At 42.4% G+C, this 24,011-nt stretch overlaps 1 protein-coding gene across 1 annotated transcript in view; it reads right to left on the bottom strand.

The window, feature by feature from the left end:
* The window catches only part of daglb (diacylglycerol lipase, beta), a 56,890-nt gene that overhangs the window by 18,712 nt on the left and 14,167 nt on the right, over positions 1-24,011 (bottom strand). The window contains exons 6-8 of the mRNA XM_072269155.1: positions 21,638-21,764; positions 18,833-18,916; positions 18,051-18,128 (exon numbers count right to left, since the gene is read on the bottom strand). Of these exons, the coding sequence (XP_072125256.1) occupies positions 18,051-18,128; positions 18,833-18,916; positions 21,638-21,764 (289 nt within the window). The remainder of the gene's footprint in view (positions 1-18,050; positions 18,129-18,832; positions 18,917-21,637; positions 21,765-24,011) is intronic.

Below are 24,011 nucleotides of genomic sequence, written 5' to 3' on the forward strand. Positions count from 1 at the left end.
GAGCAAAGAAACTGGTCTATAATTTGAAAATATATGTTTATCTCCAGCTTTGTATATTGGAATGACCTTGGCTATTTTCATTTCATTGGGAAGTTTTCCAGCAATCAAAGACTGATTACAGATATGAATCAGTGGTTTCAAAACACCATCAATGATGTTTTTAATTAAATACATATCATATCCATTCCAATCTGTTCATTTCTTGCTCTTTGATTTATATACTATATTACTTTTTCCTCAGTTGCTCTAATAAACATAGTGTAAGTGTTTATATTGATAATATTACTATTTACTCCATCTTTATTGCTGGGTTCAGTAATTGATTTAGCTAATTTAGTTCCCACATTAACAAAAAAAAATCATTAAATCTATCTGCAACCAAATTAGTATCCTTTATTACCATATCATTGTTTGAATTAAAGTACAAACGCAGTAAGGGTAAATTGTTTTTCTTTTATTCTTTTTAATAATGTCATTTAAAACTCTCCAAGTATTTTTAATATTATTTCTATTATTCTCCAATAATTTACTATAATAACTCCTTTTAACTAGATCTCATAATACTTGTTAACTTATTTTTATATATCTTGTATTTAATTTCAGCTTCCTTTGTTCTATGTTTTAAGAATTTCTTATATAATACATTTTTGCAGACATTAATGCAAACTCCAATGTGCTGGATGACAAGAAACTGCAGAGGGCTGTAGTCTCGTCCACCTTTCCTTTCAGGTTATGCCCTCTTTGAACTCAGAACAGTACAGCATGGTACAGGCCCTCTGCCCACTATGTTGTGCCCAACTCTTCTCATCAGGAGGGAGGTACAGGAGCCTGAAGACCCACATTCAATGCTTTGGGAACATTGGGGATAACTAACACTACCTTGCTATTCCTATTCTACATTATTTATTTATCAATTTGCAACATAGTAATTTTTTATCGTCCCACTGCCACAATAGATTTCACAACGTGTTGGCGATGATAAAGCAGATTCTGAGGTTGGACTGGTAATCTGTAAGGGTTGCTGCTCAAGGCAACATATGGATCGTGGCCTCCTCTTTTGCCACAATGAAGCTACTCTCAAAGTGGAAGAGCAACATCTCATACACTGTCTGGGTAGCTTCCAACCTGATAGCATGAACATTGATTTCTCCTTCCACTAATACAACTCCCTCCCTCCCTCTTCTTCATTTCCCTACTGATCTCTTATCACCTCCCTCGGGTTCCCCTCTTCCTCCCCTTTCTCCCATGGTTCACTCTCCTATCAGATTCCTTCTTCTCCAGTCATTTCTACCCATCACCTCCCAGCTTCTTACTCATAACTTCAGTGGGCAGAGCTAAAGATGGTGCCGGAGGGTGACCTTGTCCCAGGTCATCAGCCAAACAGTGAAATTCTTCCTATTCCAACATCTCTATTTTCCTTTTTAGGCTGGCTGGGGTCCTGTTGGGTCTGATCTACAGCGTTACTCAAGCCGCAGTTCTGCACAGTGGAGCTTGCCAATCAGCTGCATTTCATTCTGTCCAGGCTTGGCCTGAAGTCGGAGGGCAGCTTTTTGCAGCCCTGTGGACACAAGTTCTTACTGGTGTCACGAACTGAAGTGTAATGGGAGCCAGAACATCGAAGACAGAGACAGCAACTGTTGGAGGGCTTAGCACTTGGTGATCGATTGCGCTCTCTCTGGAGAGGGAGAGTTTGTTGCTAATTCTCCAGATGGGGAACTCAAAATAAAAAGCAATGCTTCAGACTGATTGTAACATCGAAACAGTGACCATCTCACCTCTCACTGTGGAAGGAGCTTATCTGTCTCTCCCTTGCCAGTGAGAGAGAGCCTGAGGGATGTCGAAGTGTTGGAGTGAACAGTTAGTTTTTGATGGTCTCTCTTTGGGGGCTTAGTGGGTGGTGGGAATGCTGATGCTTTATGCTAGAAGTGGGGGGAGGGTTGATGCTGATGTGTGGGAGGGGGAATAGGGGACTTTGGGGTTTTTAACTTTTTTTTCCCCCGTCATTCATTCTTTGGGATTTTTTTTCTCGTTTCAAGGATGTCTGTGGAGAGTGAGAATTTCTGATTTTAAATGGAACCATTAAATCCTACCCCACCCACCTGGCTTCACCTTCTAGCTAATCCTCCTTCCCCTCTCCCCACCTTTTTATTCTGGTATCTTCCCTCTTCCTTTCCAGTCCTGAGTCTTGCAAAAGGGTTTCTGCCCGAACGTCAATTGTTTATTCATTTCCTTTGATGCTGCCTGACCTGCTGAGTTCCTCCTGCAGTCTGTGTGTGTTGATATGGTACAGTGTTTACAGCCCAGCACTAGGAACGCAGGAGTTTAGGCTACTGTTCTGGGGAAGGCAAGTTCAAATCGCAACATAGCAACTGAGAACAGGAATTCAGTTTGTTAGTGAACTGAGAAACCACCAGGTTGTGACAAGAAGAAACACCAGGTTCATGTAAGAATGAAAATCTCAGTCTGTACACACTTCAAACCTGGCCAGCCAAAGAGTTCAGCACCATTTTAAACCTGAAAGCACCTACCACCAGGCTCAAGGACAGCTTCTCCGCTACAAGTCTATTGAATGATTCCTGGTTGTGATCTTCACCTTATTGCCTAGCTACACTGCACTTTCTCTGTCGCTGTTGCACTTTTTTCTGCATTCTGTTATTGGTTTACCTTATTTTAGCTGGGTGAACTGTGTAGTGATTTGATCCGTATGAACAGTAAGCAAGACCAGGTTTTCACTGCGTCTCGGTACATGTGGCAATAATAAGCCTATACTGTACCAATATCATTTATGGATAGACAATTGGTTTCAGCCTTACCAGAGACATACACACCCCGACAGCAATCAAAAGCCAACACCTCACTTCCAACCTATCCATGTAGGCCACTGGTTCCCAGCTATTTTTATGTCATAGAGCCTTACCGTTAACCAAGGGGTCCATGGATCCCAGATTGGAAAACCTTTATGTAGACCAAAAGACAGAGGAGCAGAATGAGGCAAATCAGCCCATCAAGTCTGCTCCACCATTCCATCATGGCTGATTTATTATCTCTCTCAATTCTATTCTCCTGCCTTCACCCTATAACCTCTGATGCCCTGCTGACTAACCAAGAAGCTGTCAATCTTTGTTTTAAGTTACCCAGAGACTTAACCTCCTCAGCCGTCACATTCCATATCTCATCCTGCACAGCAACGTACAGAATGCTGGAGGATCTCAGTGGCTCAGACAGCATCTATGGAGGGAAATGAACTGACTACATTTTGTCAGGACTGGTAAGAAATTGTTTTTTTTTTCCACTTTATTTTTATTTGGATAAGGCATTCGCAAGTATTACACAAACTTTTTTACATACAAAACCTTTTCCATTTTTTATATATGCATAAATCTATATTTATACATTAACAAGTACACGTTCATGTTTGCTCCTACCCACAGACATACTTATCCAATCCCTGTGTACTTATTTACTTCATTTTATCATTTTTTCCCAAACCTTTTTCTTTACTTGTATTAATTCCACGTTTTCCAGAAATAAAACAGTGAACATTCAAACCAAGGGAGCTTATGTTAACACTATTACTATGTTGATGAGGAAAGCAGGAGAGTCATCTAAAGTCTACTCGCATTGGGGTTATAAATTCAATCCATTTATTCCAAATTTGATAAAAATATTTCTTTTTGAATTCTCAGAGAGTAAGGCATCTTTTCCATTTTAATTATTTCCAAAATAATTTCATGCCAATCTTCTAATGTAGGTGATGTTGGATTTAGCCACTTTCTGGTGACTGATTTCTTACTTGCCGCTAAAAGGGCCTGCAGCAACTTTATATCCATCTTCTGTTCCAAAAACAATACATATCCCAAATAGAAAGTCTCAAAGTTTAGAGGTATCTGAGTCTTAAATACCTTAACTAATGTTCTGTGAATACCTTTCCAATATAAACTTAATTTAGGGCAATCCCAAAAAATATGGAAATGATTTGCCTCCTTGGAGTCACACCTTCTCCAACACGCCACGTTTGTGTCTTTACATTTTTCCTGGTATGAGGTCTTGAAGTATCTTACAATATTTTTCCAACAATGTTCTCTCCAAGTCAAAGAATTAGTCGAAGACCACTGGAAGCTGCGTATTTTCCCCCAAGCCTCTTCTGAAAGTACCAACCCCGCTTCTTTCTCCCACTTCTCTTTAATATACAATGTGTTAACATTTTTGGCATGAGAGAGGGCATTGTATAATTGAGAATTTGATTTCAGAATCTTGAAAAATTCTAATTCTGCTGTTAATAAGTCTGTATATCTACAACTCTGGTTAAAGTAGGGTTGTACTTGAAGGTACCTAAAAAAATCATTGTGTTCCAGGCCGTATTTATCCTGCAGGGATTGAAAACTTTGTAATGCACTTTTATGTATGAATGAGAGGTAGGTTGTAAGACTTTTCTTTATCCCTAGTTCAAATCTTTTATCTTCTCTGCTGGGAAGGAATTCGGTATCATAAGCACACCATCTGAAAAGTTTTAACATGTTGTAGATTCCACACGAATTAGCCACCTTCTGCCATACTTTTAGTGTGAGATTTATCCAGCTGTTTTTAATCTTTTCCAATTGGACCATCAATCCTTTGTCCGCTATTGAGGACTACAGGAAAACTGTCAATCAATCCAAATTCTATTTCTTTCCATCTAGCCTTGTATTCCCCATTACACCAATATAACAGAGGGGTCATCTATGAAGCATGAAAATAGTTTCTCAAGCAAGGAAGTGCCATACCTCTTCCTTCCTTCCCTAACTGTAAGGTGTTAAATCAGATTCTAGGTTTCATTCCTTGCCAGATAAAGCCAGAAATCCATTTGTCCCATTCCCTGAATTGATTATTGTCTACTTCCACAGGTAAAGTCCGGAAAAAGTAAAGAAACCGAGGGAGAATATTCTTTTTTTATGGTATTTATCCTTGAATTTAGACTTAAAAAGGGGTTAAGATTCCATCTATGTATATCTGCTTTTATCTCAGAAATTAATAGCCCATAATTTACCTGTGACAACATTGAAAGCTCTTTTGGCAGGGTTATTCCTAAATATTTTAATGATTTAGCTTCCCACTTAAGATTATATGTATCCTACAGTTTTTTGGATGCTGTATAATTTAGGGACATAACCTGCCTTTTCTTTACATTAATTTTATAACCTGATATTTTCCCAAACTCATCCAACAGTGTAAACAATCCTATGAATGATTTTTCTGGTTCACTCAAATAGACTAAGACGTCATCTGTAAATAGCGCCACCTTCTGTTCAATCCCTGCCACCTTGATATCTTTCACAATTTCGCTCCATCTTATTAGTTGGGCAAGAGGTTCAATCTATAGTGCAAAAAGGAGAGGGGAAATTGGGCATCCCTGTCTAGTTCCTCTTTCTAAAATAAAAGAGTCAGAGAGGTCCCCGTTTATCTTAATTCGAGCTGTAGGGCTGTCATATAAAGTCTTGATTACTTTAATAAACTTTTCTTGAAAGCTGAATCTTCCTAACACTATATAGGAATACCCATCTAACTGAATCAAAAGCTTTCTTGGTGTCTAATCCCATTACCATTGTCTCTGTCCCGTTCTTGGTAACCTGTTCTAGCATGTGTAAAGTTCTCCTTACGTTGTCCTGAGTTTGTCTTTGCTGGATGAATCCAGACTGGTCTAAGTGGATGAGGCCAGGTAGAAGCTTTTCCAGTCTATGAGCTAATATAGATGAAAATAATTTATAATCCAAATTAAGGACACTGACTGGCTGGTAATTACTGCATTCTAGTTTATCTTTACCCTCTTTAGGAATAACTGAGATAATCGCCTCTCTCCAGGAAGGTGGAATTTCTCCTCTCTGTAAGATCCAATTAAAGGTGTTAAGTAATAATGGAACTAACTGTGACTTCAGCAACTTGTACCTCTCTGAGGTAACCCTATCAGAGCCTGGGGACTTTCCGGCCTTTAATCTAGAGATGGCCGCGTTCAGTTCTTTGGCAGTTACTGGTTCTAATAGGCATTCATTTTGTAAATCTGTGAGCTTGGGTAGTTCTAAAGAATTCAGAAAACATAGAAACATAGAAAATAGGTGCAGGAGTAGGCCATTCGGCCCTTCGAGCCTGCACCGCCGTTTATTATGATCATGGCTGATCATCCAACTCAGAACCCCGCCCCAGCCTTCCCTCCATACCCCCTGATCCCCGTAGCCACAAGGGCCATATCTAACTCCCTCTTAAATATAGCCAATGAACTGGTCTCAACTGTTTCCTGTGGCAGAGAATTCCACAGATTCACCACTCTCTGTGTGAAGAAGTTTTTCCTAATCTCGGTCCTAAAAGGCTTCCCCTCTATCCTCAAACTGTGACCCCTCGTTCTGGACTTCCCCAACATCGGGAACAATCTTCCTGCATCTAGCCTGTCCAATCCCTTTAGGATCTTATACGTTTCAATCAGATCCCCCCTCAATCTTCTAAATTCCAATGAGTACAAGCCCAGTTCATCCAGTCTTTCTTCATATGAAAGTCCTGCCACCCCAGGAATCAATCTGGTGAACTTTCTCTGTACTCCCTCTATGGCAAGGATGTCTTTCCTCAGATTAGGGGACCAAAACTGCACACAATACTCCAGGTGTGGTCCCACCAAGGCCTTGTACAACTGCAGTAGTACCTCCCTGCTCCTGTACTCAAATCCTCTCGCTATAAATGCCAGCATACCATTCGCCTTTTTCACCGCCTGCTGTACCTGCATGCCCACTTTCAATGACTGGTGTATAATGACACCCAGGTCTCGTTGCACCTCCCCTTTTCCTAATCGGCCACCATTCAGATAATAATCTGTTTTCCTATTTTTGCCACCAAAGTGGATAACTTCACATTTATCCACATTAAATTGCATCTGCCATGAATTTGCCCACTCACCCAACCTATCCAAGTCACCCTGCATCCTCTTAGCATCCTCCTCACAGCTAACACTGCCACCCAGCTTCGTGTCATCCGCAAACATGGAGATGCTGCATTTAATTCCCTCATCCAAGTCATTAATATATATTGTAAATAACTGGGGTCCCAGCACTGAGCCTTGCGGTACCCCACTAGTCACCGCCTGCCATTCTGAAAAGGTCCCGTTTATTCCCACTCTTTGCTTCCTGTCTGCTAACCAACTCTCCACCCACACCAATACCTTACCCCCAATACCGTGTGCTTTAAGTTTGCACACTAATCTCCTGTGTGGGACCTTGTCAAAAGCCTTCTGAAAATCCAAATATACCACATCCACTGGTTCTCCCCTATCCACTCTACTAGTTACATCCTCAAAAAATTCTATGAGATTCGTCAGACATGATTTTCCTTTCACAAATCCATGCTGACTTTGTCCGATCATTTCACCGCTTTCCAAATGTGCTGTTATCACATCCTTGATAACTGACTCCAGCAGTTTCCCCACCACCAACGTTAGGCTAACCGGTCTATAATTCCCCGGTTTCTCTCTCCCTCCTTTTTTAAAAAGTGGAGTTACATTAGCCACCCTCCAATCCTCAGGAACTAGTCCAGAATCTAACGAGTTTTGAAAAATTATCACTAATGCATCCACTATTTCTTGGGCTACTTCCTTAAGCACCCTGGGATGCAGACCATCTGGCCCTGGGGATTTATCTGCCTTCAATCCCTTCAATTTACCTAACACCACTTCCCTACTAACATGTATTTCGCTCAGTTCCTCCATCTCACTGGACCCTCTGTCCCCTACTATTTCTGGAAGATTATTTATGTCCTCCTTAGTGAAGACAGAACCAAAGTAATTATTCAATTGGTCTGCCATGTCCTTGCTCCCCATAATCAATTCACCTGTTTCTGTCTGCAGGGGACCTACATTTGTTTTTACCAGTCTTTTCCTTTTTACATATCTATAAAAGCTTTTACAGTCCGTTTTTATGTTGCCTGCCAGTTTTCTCTCATAATCTTTTTTCCCCTTCCTAATTAAGCCCTTTGTCCTCCTCTGCTGAACGCTGAATTTCTCCCAGTCCTCAGGTGAGCCGCTTTCTCTGGCTAATTTGTATGCTTCTTCTTTGGAATTGATACTATCCCTAATTTCTCTTGTCAGCCACGGGTGCACTACCTTCCTTGATTTATTCTTTTGCCAAACTGGGATGAACATTTGTTGCAGTTCATCCATGCAACCTTTAAATGCTTGCCATTGCATATCCACCGTCAATCAGTGTCATTTGCCAGTCTATCTTAGCTAATTCGCGTCTCATACCTTCAAAGTTTCCCATCTAAGTTCAGAACCTTTGTTTCTGAATTAACTATGTCACTCTTCATCTTAATGAAGAATTCCACCATATTATGGTCACTCTTACCCAAGGGGCCTCTCACGACAAGATTGCTAATTAACCCTTCCTCATTGCTCAAAACCCAGTCCAGAATAGCCTGCTCTCTAGTCGGTTCCTTGACATGTTGGTTCAAAAAACCATCCCGCATACATTGCAAGAAATCCTCTTCCTCAGCCCCTTTACCAATTTGGTTCACCCAATCTACATGTAGATTGAAGTCACCCATTATAACTGCTGTTCCTTTATTGCACACATTTCTAATTTCCTGTTTAATACCATCTCCGACCTCACTACTACTGTTAGGTGGCCTGTACACAACTCCCACCAGCATCTTCTGCCCCTTAGTGCTACGCAGCTCTACCCATATCGATTCCACATCTTCCCGGCTTATGTCCTTCCTTTCTATTGTGTTAATTTCTTCTTTGACCAGCAACGCCACCCCACCTCCCCTTCCTTCATGTCTATCCCTCCTGAATATTGAATATCCCTGAACGTTGAGCTCCCATCCCTGGTCACCCTGGAGCCATGTCTCTGTGATCCCAACTATATCATAAACATTAATAACAATCTGCACTTTCAATTCATCCACCTTATTACGAATGCTCCTTGCATTGACACACAAAGCCTTCAGGCGCTCTTTTACAACTCTCTTAGCCCTTATACAATTATGCTGAAAAGTGGCTGAAAAGTGTCTATGTGGGACTCATTGGAGGCCCGGAGTTGAGAGTACAGCTCTCGATAATATGTTCCAAAACTCTCTTGAATTTTCCCTATTGTACTCTCAACAAGCTTTGTTTTTGGATTCTTTATTTTCTGAATTGTATTGCCTGCTTGTTATTTACGTAATTTATATGCTAATAATCTAGCTGATTTACCTCCTACTTCATAATTCTTTTGTCTCAGGTAAAGAAAGTTTGAGTTTCCAATGTGTAAATATCAACTTCACTTTGCAATTTCTTAATTTCCTGTTTTAAATTAGAATTAATTTTGTTGCTATCTACAACTTGAAGTTGTTTTAATTTTCCTTGAAGGTCTGCTAATTCTTGTGCATTGAATTTTTTCATGTGAGTAGTAATGGAAATAATTTTTTCTCTCAGTACAGCTTTCAATGTATCCCATAAGATCACTGGTGATGTTTCTCCCGTGTCATTAAGGTCTAGGTATTCTTTATTTCTCCCCTTAATCTCTCCATTACTTTTGAGTTATTGAGTATATGTGAGTTTAACCTCCATAGTGTTTTCCTTTCCAGGATTAGAGACATAAAGTCTGGGCTATGGTCCAACAAGTCAATTGTTGCAATGTTACACTCTTTTATCCTGAATCTATCTATGTTAAATATAAAAAAATAGTCTATCCTTGAATAAGCTAAATGAGGGTAAGAGTAGTATGTATAGTCTTTACTAGTGGGGTGTAATTCCCTCCACACATCTATTATTCCCAACTCCTCCATCAATGATTTCACTTTCCTAGTCAGAGGTTTGTTCTGAATAACTGTTTCTGAAGAATCTAATGCAGGGTTTAACTGAATATTAAAATCCCCTCTGCAGATTACTGCCCCTTGAGAGCTGGCCATTAGGTCAATAATGTGTCTATAGAATGACCATTCACTACCTGGTGGAGCATAAACATTCAGCAATGTTATTTCAGTACCTTCTGTTCTTCCTGCAATCTTTACAAATCGCCCATCCTTGTCTTTAGTCTCTGAAATATGTTCATAGTTAAGAGCACTTGATATCAAAGTAGCTATCCCTCTTTTGTGGCTCAGTTTATATGATGAATAAAATACATGCTTAAAGCCCATTCTTTTTAATTTTGCATGTTCAGATTGGCTCATGTGCATTTCCCGAAGGAAAGCTATTTGTGCCCTCTCTTTTTTCAATTTAGACATAATCTTATTTCTCTTAATTGGATTCAAAACCCCATTAACATTATAAGAAATTATTTTTACAGGTTCAGTTTGCATTTTTCTCTAGTAGAAAAGAAAACACTCTCCTTTTCTAAACAAACAGTAAGCAATCCCTTTTCAACAGGAGACCAGAACACAAAACCAAACCCTAGGCAGTTTTGAACGTAGAACATTTGAAAATTTTCCCCGACTTCCAACAGTGAGGCCTGAGCACTGACCTGCCTCAGTTCAGAGGGATAACCTCTATCTTCACCCTGCATTAGGGGGCCCTGCACAGTGTGAACGATCATTCTCCCCTTTTTATGTCTCGACCATATTGCTGTCATTCAAGTTATTCCGTCTAGTTTATTTTCAGTTACCAGCTTTCATTTTACCTTTAAGTTCAATTTACTCTTTTCAGTCATTTCTCTTAATTAATCTGTACTCTCTGTACGGTCGTGTCTGAATACTTGCAGCTTTTCCTTGTAGCTTGACACTCTGGCTCGAGTGGAGTGTCCTCGACGCACTGGCTGCCAAGTCCACCGCCGAATCTTCTCCAGTAACAACTCCGGTTGGGTGATAACTTTTATGGGTGGTCCCCGGTCCATCAGGTCCGACGTTGCCTCCTCCACTGTAGCGTAGGTTTTTGTCCCTTCGTCGTAAAAGACTCTTAGCCGAGCTGAATACAGGGTCTGGAATCTGATGTTGTTTTCCTTCAGGACCCTCCGTGTCTCCGCATATTCCTTCTGTCTAGCAAGGATCCCAGTGCGTAATCATGGTCAAAACTGATTTTACCATTGTTCCACATAAAGCCTTTCTTTTGCCACGCCAGCTTAATCACTCCTTCCGTTCCATAGCTGAGAAATCTGACTAGAATCGATCTGGGCTGGGCGCCTGCCAGAGGCCCTTTCTATCTGTAGGTCTTTTGCGTCTGGTATGTCAAGGTTCTTTCCAAGCAGCTTCTCCACGAAGGGAATCACCAATCCGAGTTTACCTTCAGCTCCTTCGGGAACTCCATAGATCCTCACATTTTCCCTTCTTGAGCGGCCTTCTTGGTCTATTAGCTTCCACTGGAGCTGCTCTTGTAGCTTTAGCATTTCTGCTAATCACTTCCCCTGCATTTTGCAGCCTCTCCTCAGTCCCTACAATCCTCACTTCAGCTTCATCTAACTTCAAATTAGTTTTTACCAATTCTCCTTTAATATCTTCCAGCTGTTTGTTGTTATCTTGTCGGAAATCACGAATCCCTTTGAGAATCAAAGTCAGGTTTACCGATTCTTCCTCATTATCTCCGTCCTGGCTAGCCGTGGAGAAGCTAGTCCCCTCGTGTTGCTGTGACTTGTTGTATTTATCAGCGTTCTGAGTGGACTTTTTATTCTTATACTTAGACGTCATCCTTGCCCCTTTTGTTGATATAGTTATATGATACTAAATATTTGTCTAATTTCATCTTTGGGGCAGATTACATTCTTTTTTGTCGAGGGACCTTCCCCTACGCTGCCACTCCCTTGGTGACCCGGAAGCGGAGCCTGGGACTGGAAAGAGATTGAACATAGGCCCTTCAGCCTACACTGTTGTGCTGAACCCTTCACCTGCTCCAAGTTCAATCTAACCCTTCCCTCCATTTCCATCATCCAACAGTCACTTCAATGTCTCTAATATATCTGCCTCTGCCCCTACCTCTTTCACTCACCTATCACTCTACATGGAAAAAATAAACATCTGACATCCCCCTAAACTTTCCTCCAATCATCATAAAACCGTGTACCACAGTAGTATAACGATTAGTGTAACTCTATTACAGCTGGGGGCAGCAGAGTCGGTCCCAATGCCATCGGTAAGGAATCTATTCCAACATGTCAGTCCATGGCCTCCTCTACCGTCACGATGAGACCACAATCAGGTTCGAGGAGCAACACCTTGTATTGCGTCTGGGTCGCCTCCAACCTGATGGCATGAACATCGATATCTCAAACTTCCAATAATTGCAATCCCCTTCTCCTTCACCGTTCCCCATTCCTATTTCCCACTCACACCTAACCTCCTTACCTGTCATGGCCTTCTGTCTTCTATCAGATTCCCCCTTCTCCAGCCCTTTATCTCTTTCACCAATCAGCTTCCCAGCTCTTTACTTCAACCCTCCTCCTCTCCCAGTTTCACCCATCATCTACTACCTCGTACTTCTTCCTTTCCTCCCCCCACCTTCTCACACTGACGACCAATCTCTTTTTTTCCAGTCCTGAAGGGTCTCGGCCCGAAATGTTGACTGTTTATTCATTTCCGTAGATGCCGCCTGGCCTGCTGAGTTCCTCCAGCATTCTGTGTGCATTACTGCCATCTAAGGATTTGTACGTCCTCCCCATGGATGTGTGGGTTACCTCCAAGTGCTCCTGTTTCCTCCCGGTTAGTAGGTTAATTGGTCATTGTAAATTGTCCCGTGATTAGGCTAGGGTTAAATCAGTGGGTTGCTGGGTGCTGCAGTTCATTGAGCTCTAAATAACTAAAATTATGCCCACACACATAAACAATTCATTGCTGCCCTGGGAAAAAGTCTCTGGCTATCTATTTGATCTATGCCTCTTATCATCCTGTACACCTCTATCAAGACACCTCTCCTCCTCCTTCACTACAAAGAGAAAAGCCCCAGCTCACTCAACCTATCCTTATAAGACATGCTCTCTAGGCAGCTGATATAAAGAGGTTGTTTGGGGGGGGGGGGCGGGGGAAGAGAAGGGGAGGAACAAGAGCTGGCAGGTGACAGGTGGATCCAGGTGAGGGGGGGATGGGAATGATGCAAGAAGCTGAGAGGTGACAGATGGAAGTGACACAGGGTAGAAGATTGAATCTGATGGGACAGGACAGTGGACCATAGAGTCAAGGGAAGGAGGATGGGAGGGGAATTTGAGGGAGGAATGTGTGGTGATGGGAAGATTGAGAGGGCAGGGACAGAGGAAAGGGAAAGTGTGATGAGGCCAGTGATGAGAGAGAAAATAGAAGGGGGCTAGAGACAGAGGTGAGTGGTTAATGGAAGTTAGAGAAATCAATGTTCATGCCATCGGGCTGAAGACTACCAAGACGGAATACGAGTCATTATAGAGCCAGAGAAAACTTCACTTACCCCATTATTGAAATGTTCCCAAAACCAATGGACTTACTTTAAGGGTGGCGAGACCCGACGCAGACTGGGAGACCGCTTTGCTGAACACCTACGCTGTCCGTCAGAGAAAGCAGGATCTCCCAGTGGCCACACATTTTAATTCCACATCCCATTCTGACATGTCTATCCACGGCCTCCTCTACTGTAAAGATGAAGCCACACTCAGGTTGGAGGAACAACACCTTATATTCCGTCTGGGTAGCCTCCAACCTGATGGCATGAACATCGACTTCTCTAACTTCCGCTAATGCCCCACCTCCCCCTCATACCCCATCCGTTATTTATTTTTATACACACATTCTTTCTCTCACTCTCCTTTTTCTCCCTCTGTCCCTCTGACTATACCCCTTGCTCATCCTCTGGGTCCCCCCCCCCGTCTTTCTTCCCGGACCTCCTGTCCCATGATCCTCTCATATCCCTTTTGCCTATCACCTGTCCAGTTCTTGGCTCTATCCCTCCCCCTCCTGTCTTCTCCTATCATTTTGGATCTCCCCCTCCCACTTTCAAATCCCTTACTCACTCTTCCTTCAGTTAGTCCTGACGAAGGGTCTCGGCCTGAAACGTCGACTGCACCTCTTCCTAGAGATGCTGCCTGGCCTGCTTGCGTTCACCAGCAACTTTGATGTGCGTTGCTTGACTTACTTTAAGGATTCTTCATCTCATACTTGCTATTTATTACTTATTTATATTATTGTTTCTTCGTTTTACATTTACACAGTTTGTCTTTTGTACTCTAGTTAAACACCCTAGTTGGGCAGTCTTTCATTGATTCTGATGTAGCTCTTATTGATTATGCCCACAGAAAAGTGAATCTCTGCCTTGTAAACAGTGACATATATGTACTTTGATAATAAATTTACTTTGAACTTTTAACCTTTGAACCAACATCCCATCTCCTGTACTCTGTACTTTGATATATGGCCAATGTGCCAAAAGCTTTCTTTATGACTGTGACACCACTTTCAATGAATTATGGATCTGTATTCCCAGATCCCTTTGTTTGTTCATCCAGCGTGTGTCTAATCTGAACTTGGCAGTCGAGGAGACCATGGACAGATATGTCAGGGTGGGAATGGGAAGTGGAATTAGAATGGGTGGCCACAGGGAAACTTCAGTAGTTACAGCGGACAGAGTGAAGGTGCTTGATGGAGAAATCCCCTAATTCGAGTCACGTCTCACAGATGTAGAGGAGGCCACAATGGGAGCATTGGAATGAAAAAGGAAAGGCTGTCTCCGGGCCTCCAATCTTTAGACACAGACTCTCAATACAGACATCAGGCCTTCAACTACAGCCCATGGCCCAAACTCGTTCAATTTCAAGTTCATGGTCATTCATCCATAAACATGTATATTGCCAAACGAAACCATGTTCCTCTGGGCCAAGGCGCACAACACAATACATACAACTCATGGACATAACACAAAGTAATATTACCCCAAATAAGGTATATTTATGACACAAGTTCAGAAGTAAATAGTATAACACTCCTGGTGCTTCATGCATGAGTCCCGAGTGGTAGCGGGGAGTTCAGTAGTTTTACAGTCTGGGGGAAGAAGCTGTTTCCCACCTTAACAGCTCTTGTCTTAATGCTGCGCTACCTCCTGCCTGATGGTAGAGGGTCAAAGAGATTGTTGGACCGCTGGGAGGTATCACTGACAACGTTAAGGGCCTGCATACGCAGCTTCTGATAAATCTCTCCAATGGGTGGAGGAGAGACCCTGATGATCCTTTTAGCAGTCCTCACAATCCTTTGTAGGGACTTGGATGTGTGATGAAATGCTGCCTGACCCACTGAAGGTCGAGCTGTTGACATCTCAGGTCAGGAATCCAGTTGAAGGGTTTTGATCTGAAGCGTTCATCTCCCTCCACGGATGCTGCCTGGCCCAGCGTTTACCCAGCAGTTTAGCTATTGGAACACTCTATGAAAGCCTGTTAGTGCCCTCTGCTGGGGGGATCTTGCCTCTCATCCTCCGAGGTCTCAACAACAACCTCTCACTCAATGTCAGCAAAACCAAGAGCTGATTTTCAATCACGGGATGAAGTAGATGGAGGTCCACGACCTAGTCCTCCATTAGGGGATAGGAGGAGGAGATGATCAGTAACTTTAAATTCCTTGGCAGTATCATATCAGAGGATCTGTTCTGGGACTGGCACTTTTATCCTATCAATCTAACCGAATAAAGCATTCTCAGGCTTCCAGTTGGGTACAGGTAGTGATTTTAACCAATGACAAACTCTGCCATCTCCATCAGAGATGATGCCTGGGCATGTCTACTCCGGTGGTATTTATACCCCAATAGTCCATCTCTCCTGATTGGTTAGTCTTCATCCAATCAGGTTTCCACTGCCCCATCTTGCTTACAATCGAATTCCAGTTGTTACTTAGAGCAAGTCTTGGTTAAAATTGTTTTCCTCTAGCTTTATTTCAATGGCTTCCTTCACCAGGTGGTCCCAAAAGCCATTGGCGCGGCACAGTACTTTGGTGCTGAAGTCAATCCAATGGCCATTGTGAATGCAACATGCTGCTATCGCTGATTTCTCTGGGTAACCCAAATGGATACACCTCCTGTGCTCCTTGATGGAGGTTTCCACCATACATCCCATCTGGCCGATATACACATACTCTGCATTCACACAGAATCCTGTAAATACCAGTTGTCCTGAGTTCCAGGTCATCTTTGACCCACATAAGCTGGGATTTGAGCTTCCTTACTGATTTGTGGATGGCATTCATCCAGTATTTCTTCAGGAAACTGTGGAAATATAGGGTAGACAGGTGGCAGCAATGGGTTGTTCTTTGTTGTTAGGTTTCCTGGTTTTTCCATCAATCCTTTTAAGGAAATCAATGAAGGTGGAGCAGCATAAATCAGCTAGACAGGGCACATGGTGGAAACCTGCATCAAGGAGCACATGAGGTGTATCTGTTTGGGTTACCCAGAGAAATCAGAGGTAGCAGAACGTTGCATTCGCAATGGCCGTTGGACTGTCTTCGACGGCACAAAACTTCTGCGCCGTGCCAATGGCTTTTGGGACTATCTGGGAAAGAAATAAAACTAGAGAAAAAGGATTTTAACAAAGGCGAAGGTCTCGCTCTAAGTAAGAACTGGAATTTGAATATAAACAAGGTGGACAGCAGAAAGCTGATTGGATGAGGACTAACCAATCAGGAGGACAGACAACAGGGTCACAGATACCACTAGACTAAACATGCCCAGGCATCATCCCTATGAAAGTGGCAGAGTCTGTTATAGAAAAATTGGTTAAAATCAATACTCGCACCTGGCTGGAAGCCTGTGAAGAGTTTATTCATCATATTCGCCAGCAAAACACAATCCCTTTCCTCCTACATAATGCTCCATTTTTCTTTCATCCACACACCTGTCTCAGAATCTCTTAAATGTCCCTAATGTGTTTGCCTCTACCACCATACATCCATTCCACGCACGTACATGCTGTGTGAAATTCCTACCACCGACATTCCAATTACCTTAAAATTATGCCCTTTTGTATTAGCCATTTCCAGTCTGGGAAAAAGTCTCTGGTTATCCACTCAATCTCTTCCTTCCTCTCATCATCTTTACATCTCTATCAAGTCTCCTCTCATCCTCCTTCACTCCAAAGAGAAAAGCACCAGCTTGCTCAACCTATCCTCCGAAGATATGCTATCTGATCCATGTAAATCTCGTCTGCACCCTCTCCGGAGTTTCCACATCCTTCCTGTAATGAGCAGACCAGAACTGAACTCAACACTCTAAGCATTACCTAATTGCCATTTGACACAGACTTCATAGCTTTTGAACTCAATCCTCTGACTAATGCACACCAAAGGCCTTCTTTCTTCTTTTTTTAAATCTTTTTATTAATTTTAATTGAAAATCAACAACAGAGAAAAATACATCAAAATAATCAAGATAACATATCCATATGTAGAATAAGAGTTAAACTATCAACCAGGCTGAACAGAATATCAATAATAATCAAAAAACAAAGTATTAAAGCTTTTATTTTTATGAAAAAAAGGAAAGAAAGAAAAAAAGAATCCTTACTAACTAAAACAGAGAAAACCCCTAACTAAAAGGGGTTAGGGGTTAACCCCTAACTAAAAAAAAAAGGGGAAAAAAGACATCAAACTGCCAACCAAATCCATATAACCAAGCATCAGAAAAGGACCATCTGTATTAACTCAAGTCAAATGATAGTAACGGGCAAAAGTACCCTACCTTTTCTCAAAGTCAAATTTAGGATCAAAAGTTCAACTTCTGATTTTCTCCAGACTAAGACATAGCACCATCTGAGAGAACCATTGTATTAAAGTGGGAGCAGAGGCATCTTTCCATTTTAATAAAATAGCCCTTCTGGCCAATAATGTGACAAATGCAACTACGTATTGGTCAGATGTAGACCAAAGGCCTTCTTAACCATTCTTTCAACTTGCATGGCATTGAGTAAAGGTGAGTCCTTGATGAGAAGCTGAAGAAGATTGGGCTTAGGACACTGCAGTGGCATCCAGTAACTCAGCATCAATAGCCCAGGCCAGTAGATTATTAAAGCAGCACTGAACCACAATAAAGCAATGATTTCCTGAAGCCAAACTGAAGCAGAAACCGTAGCTTGCACAGTTTTAATGACTGATCATTCTCACCGGTCTGCCAGCCTCGGTTGAGCGGAAACACCTACCTTGTGTGCGAAACTTTCTTCTGTCACCCCGCTTACGTTCAACGTCTCGCAATTTGCGCACAGATCTGTCAACGCATCCTACAGGTTAAAGCAAACGTTAGAGCCGGCACAGAACTTGGGCGCACTGGAAGCAAAGATACGCTCATCCTCCTGAGTGAGGACTGAGAGCTCTTCCAGCTAGTTCTGCTCAATTTGTTCATTCCTGGGTCAAAATAGTTAAGACTTTATTTCCTGGAGCCTAGGAGAATGAGGGGAGATTTGATCGAGGTATACAACTTCATGACGGATTAAGATATGGTAAATGCAAGCAGGTTTTTTCTCCCCCCACTGAAGTTGAATGAGACTAGAGGCCAGAGGTTAAGGATGAAAAGTTGAATATTTAAGGGGAACACGAGGGGAACCCACTTCACTCAGACAGTGGTGAGAGTGTGGAACAAGCTGCCAGTGGAAGTTGTGGATGTGGGTTTGACTGCAATGTTTATGAGAAGTTTGGATAAGTACAAGCATGGAAGGGATATGGAGGGCTACGCTCCAGGTGCCAGTCGATGGGACTAGGCGGAGTAATAGTTCAGCATGGACCTGCTGAGTTCCTCCAGCATTTTGTGTGTGTTTTTCTGGATTTCCGGAATCTGTAGGATCTTGTGTTTATGATTATGATTCAGGCCAGGCACCACATTCAAGTGACTATAGACAAACGGGTGGATGCCGGATACCTTCCACCCAGTACTATTTAGTCTGCAGAGTTGCATAAGTGAAGTTTAAAAAGACAAAGTGGGGCTCACCTCCAGTGAAAGTGTTCCCCGGACAGCCACCACCACTGCTTCCTTCTTGTGATCCAGCGCCACAAAAAAGGGAATTTCGTAAATCTGCACGGGGGATGGGACAAAAACAAAACATGAAGATTTATAACTGCCCTCCCTCAACTGACAGCTACCAAACCTCCGACATCACCTCTCATATTTAATATGTGGATACTCCTACGGGATTAAACAACGCTTCAAGAAGGAAACTAGCAAAGGTTGTCAATGGGCAGACACCCACTGCCTTTGTCGTAGGATAGAAGATTGGCTGACAGGCAGGTAGCAAAGAACGGGAATAGAGGAGGGCTTCTCTGGTTGGCTACTGGTGTCTAGTGGCCGGGGTTGGGACTGCTCCTTTTCACATGATACAGTGGCATGCAAAAATTTGGGCACCCCAGTCAAAATTTCTGTTACTGTGAATAGCTAAGCAAGTAAAAGATGAACTGATTTCCAAAAGGCATAAACCATGACACATTTCTTTAATATTTTAAGCAAGAAAACTTTTTTATTTCCATCCTTTAGTTTCAAAATAACAAAAAAGGAAAAGGGTCCAAAGCAAGAGTTTGGGCACCCTGCATGGTCAGTACTTAGTAACACCCCCTTTGGCAAGTATCACAGCTTGTAAACGCTTTTTGTAGCCAGCTAAGAGTCTTTCAGTTCTTGTTTGGGGGACTTTTGCCCATTTTTCCTTGCAAAAGGCTTCTAGTTCTGTGAGATTCTTGGGCTGTCTTGCATGCACTGCTCTTCTGAGGTCTATCCACAGATTTTTGATGATGTTTAGGTCGGGGGACTGTGAGGGCCATGGCAAAACCTTCAGCTTGCGCCTCTTGAGGTAGTCCATTGTGGATTTTGAGGTGTGTTTAGGATCATTATCCTGTTGTAGAAGCCATCCTCTTTTCATCTTCAGATTTTTTACAGAGAGTGTGATGTTTGTTTCCAGAATTTACTGGTATTTAATTGAATTCATTCTTCCCTCGACCAGTAAATGTTCCCCGTGCCACTGGCTGCAACACAAACCCAAAGCATGATCGATCCACCCCCATGCTTAACAGTTGGCGAGGGGTTCTTTTCATGAAATTCTGCACCCTTTTTTCTCCAAACATACCTTTGCTCATTGCGGCCAAAAAGTTCTATTCAAAAGGTTCAAAGGAACATCTACACAAGCCTGATGCATTTTGGAAACAAATCCTGTGGACTGAAGAAATTAAAATAGAACTTTTCCTTTGTTATTTTGAAACTGCAAAAGATGGAAATAAAAAAGTTTTCTTGCTTAAAATATTAAAGAAATGTGTCATCATTAACTTTATGCCTTTTGGAAATCAGTTCATCTTTTACTTGCTTAGCTATTCACAGTAACAGAAATTTTGACCAGGGTGCCCAAACTTTTGCATGCCACTGTATATCAATGACTTGGATGAGGGAATTGATGGCTTCATGGCCAAGTTTGCAGACAATACAAAGAGAAGTGGAGGGGCAAGTAGTGTTGAGGAAGCAGGGAGGCATTAGACAGATTGGGAAAAGGGGCGAAGAAGTGTCAGATAGAATAGGATGTGGAGAAGTGTACGGTTATCAGTTTGGTAGAAGGAATAAAGCCGTAGACAACTTTCTAAATGGGGAGCGAATTCAGAAATCAGAGGTATAAGGAGAATTAGGAGTTCTCATGCAGGATTCCATAAATGTTAGCTTGCAAATTGAGTCAGCGGTATGGAAAGTAAATGTAATGTTAGCATTCATTTTGAGGGGACTAGAATATAAAAGCAAGATGTAATGCTGAGGCTTTATAAGGCTCTGGTGAGACTGCACAAGCAGTTTTAGACCCTTTATCTAAGGATGGGCTGGCACTGAAGGGGGTCCAGAGGAGATTCACGAGATTGATCCTGGGAATGAAAGGGTTAAATGTAGGAGGAGCTTTTGATGGCTCTAAGCCTGACCTCACTGGAGTTTAGAAGAATGAGCAGGGATTTCATTGAAACTTATCAAATATCAAAAGGCCAAGATGGAGTGAATGTGAAGAGGATGTTTCTTGTGGTGAGGAAGTTGAAAATAGAAGAACGTTCCTTTAGAACTGAGATAAAGCAGAATTTATTTAGCTACAGGGTGGTGAATCTGTAGAATTCATTGCCACAGAGAGCTTGGACACACTTACAGTAGAGATTGACAGGTTCTTGGTTAGTCAGGGCTTCAAAGGTTACGGGGAGAAGGCAGGAGAATGTGGTTGAGAGGGAAAGTAAATCAGCCTTGATGGAATTGCAGAGCAGACTCGATAGGCCAACTGGCCCGGTTCTGCTCCTTTGTTTTATGGCCTTGTCTACACTCACTGAAGTAGCTACTTCTTCTCATTGCTACCATCGGAGAAGGTGGGGTACAGGACCCCGTAAACATACACTCAGTATTTTAGAAACAGCTTCTTCCCTCCCATCATCGGACTTCTGAATGGTCCCTGAACCTATGAACATACCTTACTATTATGCTCTCTAATTGCAATATTTATTTTTATATATGTTCTTTTTGTGATTTATAATATTTTTAAAGGTATAGCACTGTACTGCTGCTGCAAAACAAAATTCAAGACACGTCTGTGATAATAAATCAGGCTCTAATGATTTGGAGTGACCTGACAGACAGTAATCACTGGCCCTGCAGTAACGCTATCCTAACCACAAAACACCCTCTGGGACGGCCCCCTCATTGATAAATCATCCTGCCACTAGAGTGAGCCCAGAACCGTATAACTGAATGGTTCGCAAGCCAAGGGCAGGGATCCAAGTTTGTGGCGATAGCCATTACCTTGTTGTGCAAGCTGATGTGGATAAAATCACGGGATTGCAGCCCTGTGGTCTGCAGCATAGATTGGAAATGACAGTTCAAGCAGTCTCCACCAACTATGTCGTGCTCAGGAACTTGGCGTCTGCAACTGGAGAGGAAAACAATCACAACGTGGATCACCGCATCTGCAAAGGGCTCAACGAACACACCTAGACGCGAAGTTCCTCACGCGCAGGGCGAGGAGCTCAGCACCAAGACCCCCCAATACCATGCCTGACCCCAACACAGAAAAAGCAACAAGGCTGGACTTTATGTTTAAAGATTGGCTTTATTTGTCACATGTACATCAAAATATACAGTGAAATGCACCATTTGTGTCAATGACCAGCAAAGTCTGAGGATTTCAATGAGGAAAACCCCCATTCGTCTAAACTTCAGTGAGTGTAACCCCAGAGCTATCAAATGTTCTAGTACATCAGCCCTGTCATTCCTGGAATCATTACTGTGAACTTCCTCTGCACCCTCTCCAACGTCAGCACATCCTCTCTCAGATTAAGGGCCCAAAATTTCTCACAATACACCAAGTCTGACCAATGATTTATAAAGTCTCAGTACGAGAGGTGATTGATAAGTTCATGGCCTAAGGTAGGAAGAGTCAATTTTAGAAAACCTAGCACATTTATTTTTCAACATAGTCCCTTCCTACATGTACACACTTAGTCCAGCGGTCGTGGAGCATACGGATCTTGGATCTCCAGAAAGTGTCCACAGCAGGGGTGATTGACAAGTTTGTGGCCCAAGGTAGAAGGAGATGAGTTGTATAGCTCTCGTTACATGCACATGCAGTTCAACTCTTTTGAGTGATTATGCAGAAAGTTTGGCGTTAATAACTCATCTCCTTCTACCTTAGGCCACGAACATCAATCCACCCCGATAAATTATTAACCCCTCGTATTACATCCTTGGCTAATGAAGGTAGGTGTCCAGAACTTTCTTTACCACCTTTGTTCCCACCTCCCAATTCTGTGTGAATATTCTCCTCCAGCACGCACTCAGTTCATGTTCTTTTGATGTTCTTCACAGGGCCAAACAGTTTCAACCTTAACTTTGAACTCAGTGCAGGGGGGCCAGCCCCTTTCTCAGGATTCCTGAGGCAGGAAGTCCAGATTTGGGAAATGGCAAGATTTCATTACTTTTCTCATGCTACCATTAGGGAGGAAGTACAGGAGCCTGAAGACACACACTCAATGTTTTAGGAACAGATTCTTCCTCTCCGCCATCAGATTTCTGAATGAACAATGAACCCATGAACTCTGTATTACTATTCCTTTTTCTCACCAATCATTTAATTTTGTAGCTTATGGTAATTTTTATGTCTCGTACTGCTGTCACAAACAACTAATTTCACAATGTATGTCCGTGACAATAAACCTGATGCTGATTTACTTAACTCACAATGTTTAAGGGGAACACGAGGGGGAATTTCTTCACTCAGAGTGTGGAACGAGCAGCCAGCAGAAGTTGTGGCTTCAGTTTCAATTTCAACGTTTAGGGAAATTTGAATAAGTGCATGGATGGAGGGCCATGGTCTAGGTGCAGGTCGATGGGTCTAGGCAGAACAGTTTGGCATGGACTAGATGGGCTGAAGGGTCTGTTTCTGTGCTATAGTGCTCCATGACATCAGTAGTATTTACAGGAGGTGCTGCCTCAAGGAAGCAACATCCATCAGGTCCCTTCCTGACGAAGGGACTCGGTCTGAAACCTGGATTCTTTGTTCCTCTCCATAGACGCTGCCCGACCTGCTGAGTTCCTTCAGCACTTTGTGTGTGTCACTCTGGATTTCCAGCATCTGCAGAACCTCCTGTTTATCCAAAGATACCCACCATCTGGGTCATGCCATCTCCTCACTGCAAACATCAGGCAGGAGGTAAAGAAGCCCAAAGTCCCATACCACCAAGGTTTAAGAACAACTAATCACTATAGTTTAGCAACACAACTTGCACTAAAATGGACGTTTCTTTTTGTTCTAATTATGCTTTCTTTTAAATATTATGCATAATTTATGTTTTAATTGTGATATGCTGCTTATATGATGCTGTTTGTAGGTGACATTGCATATTTATTTATTTATTTACAGCGCGGGGTTCACAAACTTTATTATGCCATGGACCACTACCATTAAGCAAGGTATTACCCCACCCTCCCCCCCTCCTCCCCCTCAACATTCCTCTACACCCCTCCCCCCAATTTAGAGATACAGTGTAGAACAGGCCCTTCCAGTCCAGCAAGCCGCATCTCCCAGCAACCCACCTACTTAACCCTAGCTAATCACAGGACAATTTACAGTGACCAATTAAACTACTAACCATTGGACTGTGGGAGGAAACCGGAGCAC

The sequence above is a fragment of the Mobula birostris genome, chromosome 9 (assembly GCF_030028105.1).
Source record: "Mobula birostris isolate sMobBir1 chromosome 9, sMobBir1.hap1, whole genome shotgun sequence".
Classification (NCBI taxonomy): domain Eukaryota; kingdom Metazoa; phylum Chordata; class Chondrichthyes; order Myliobatiformes; family Myliobatidae; genus Mobula; species Mobula birostris.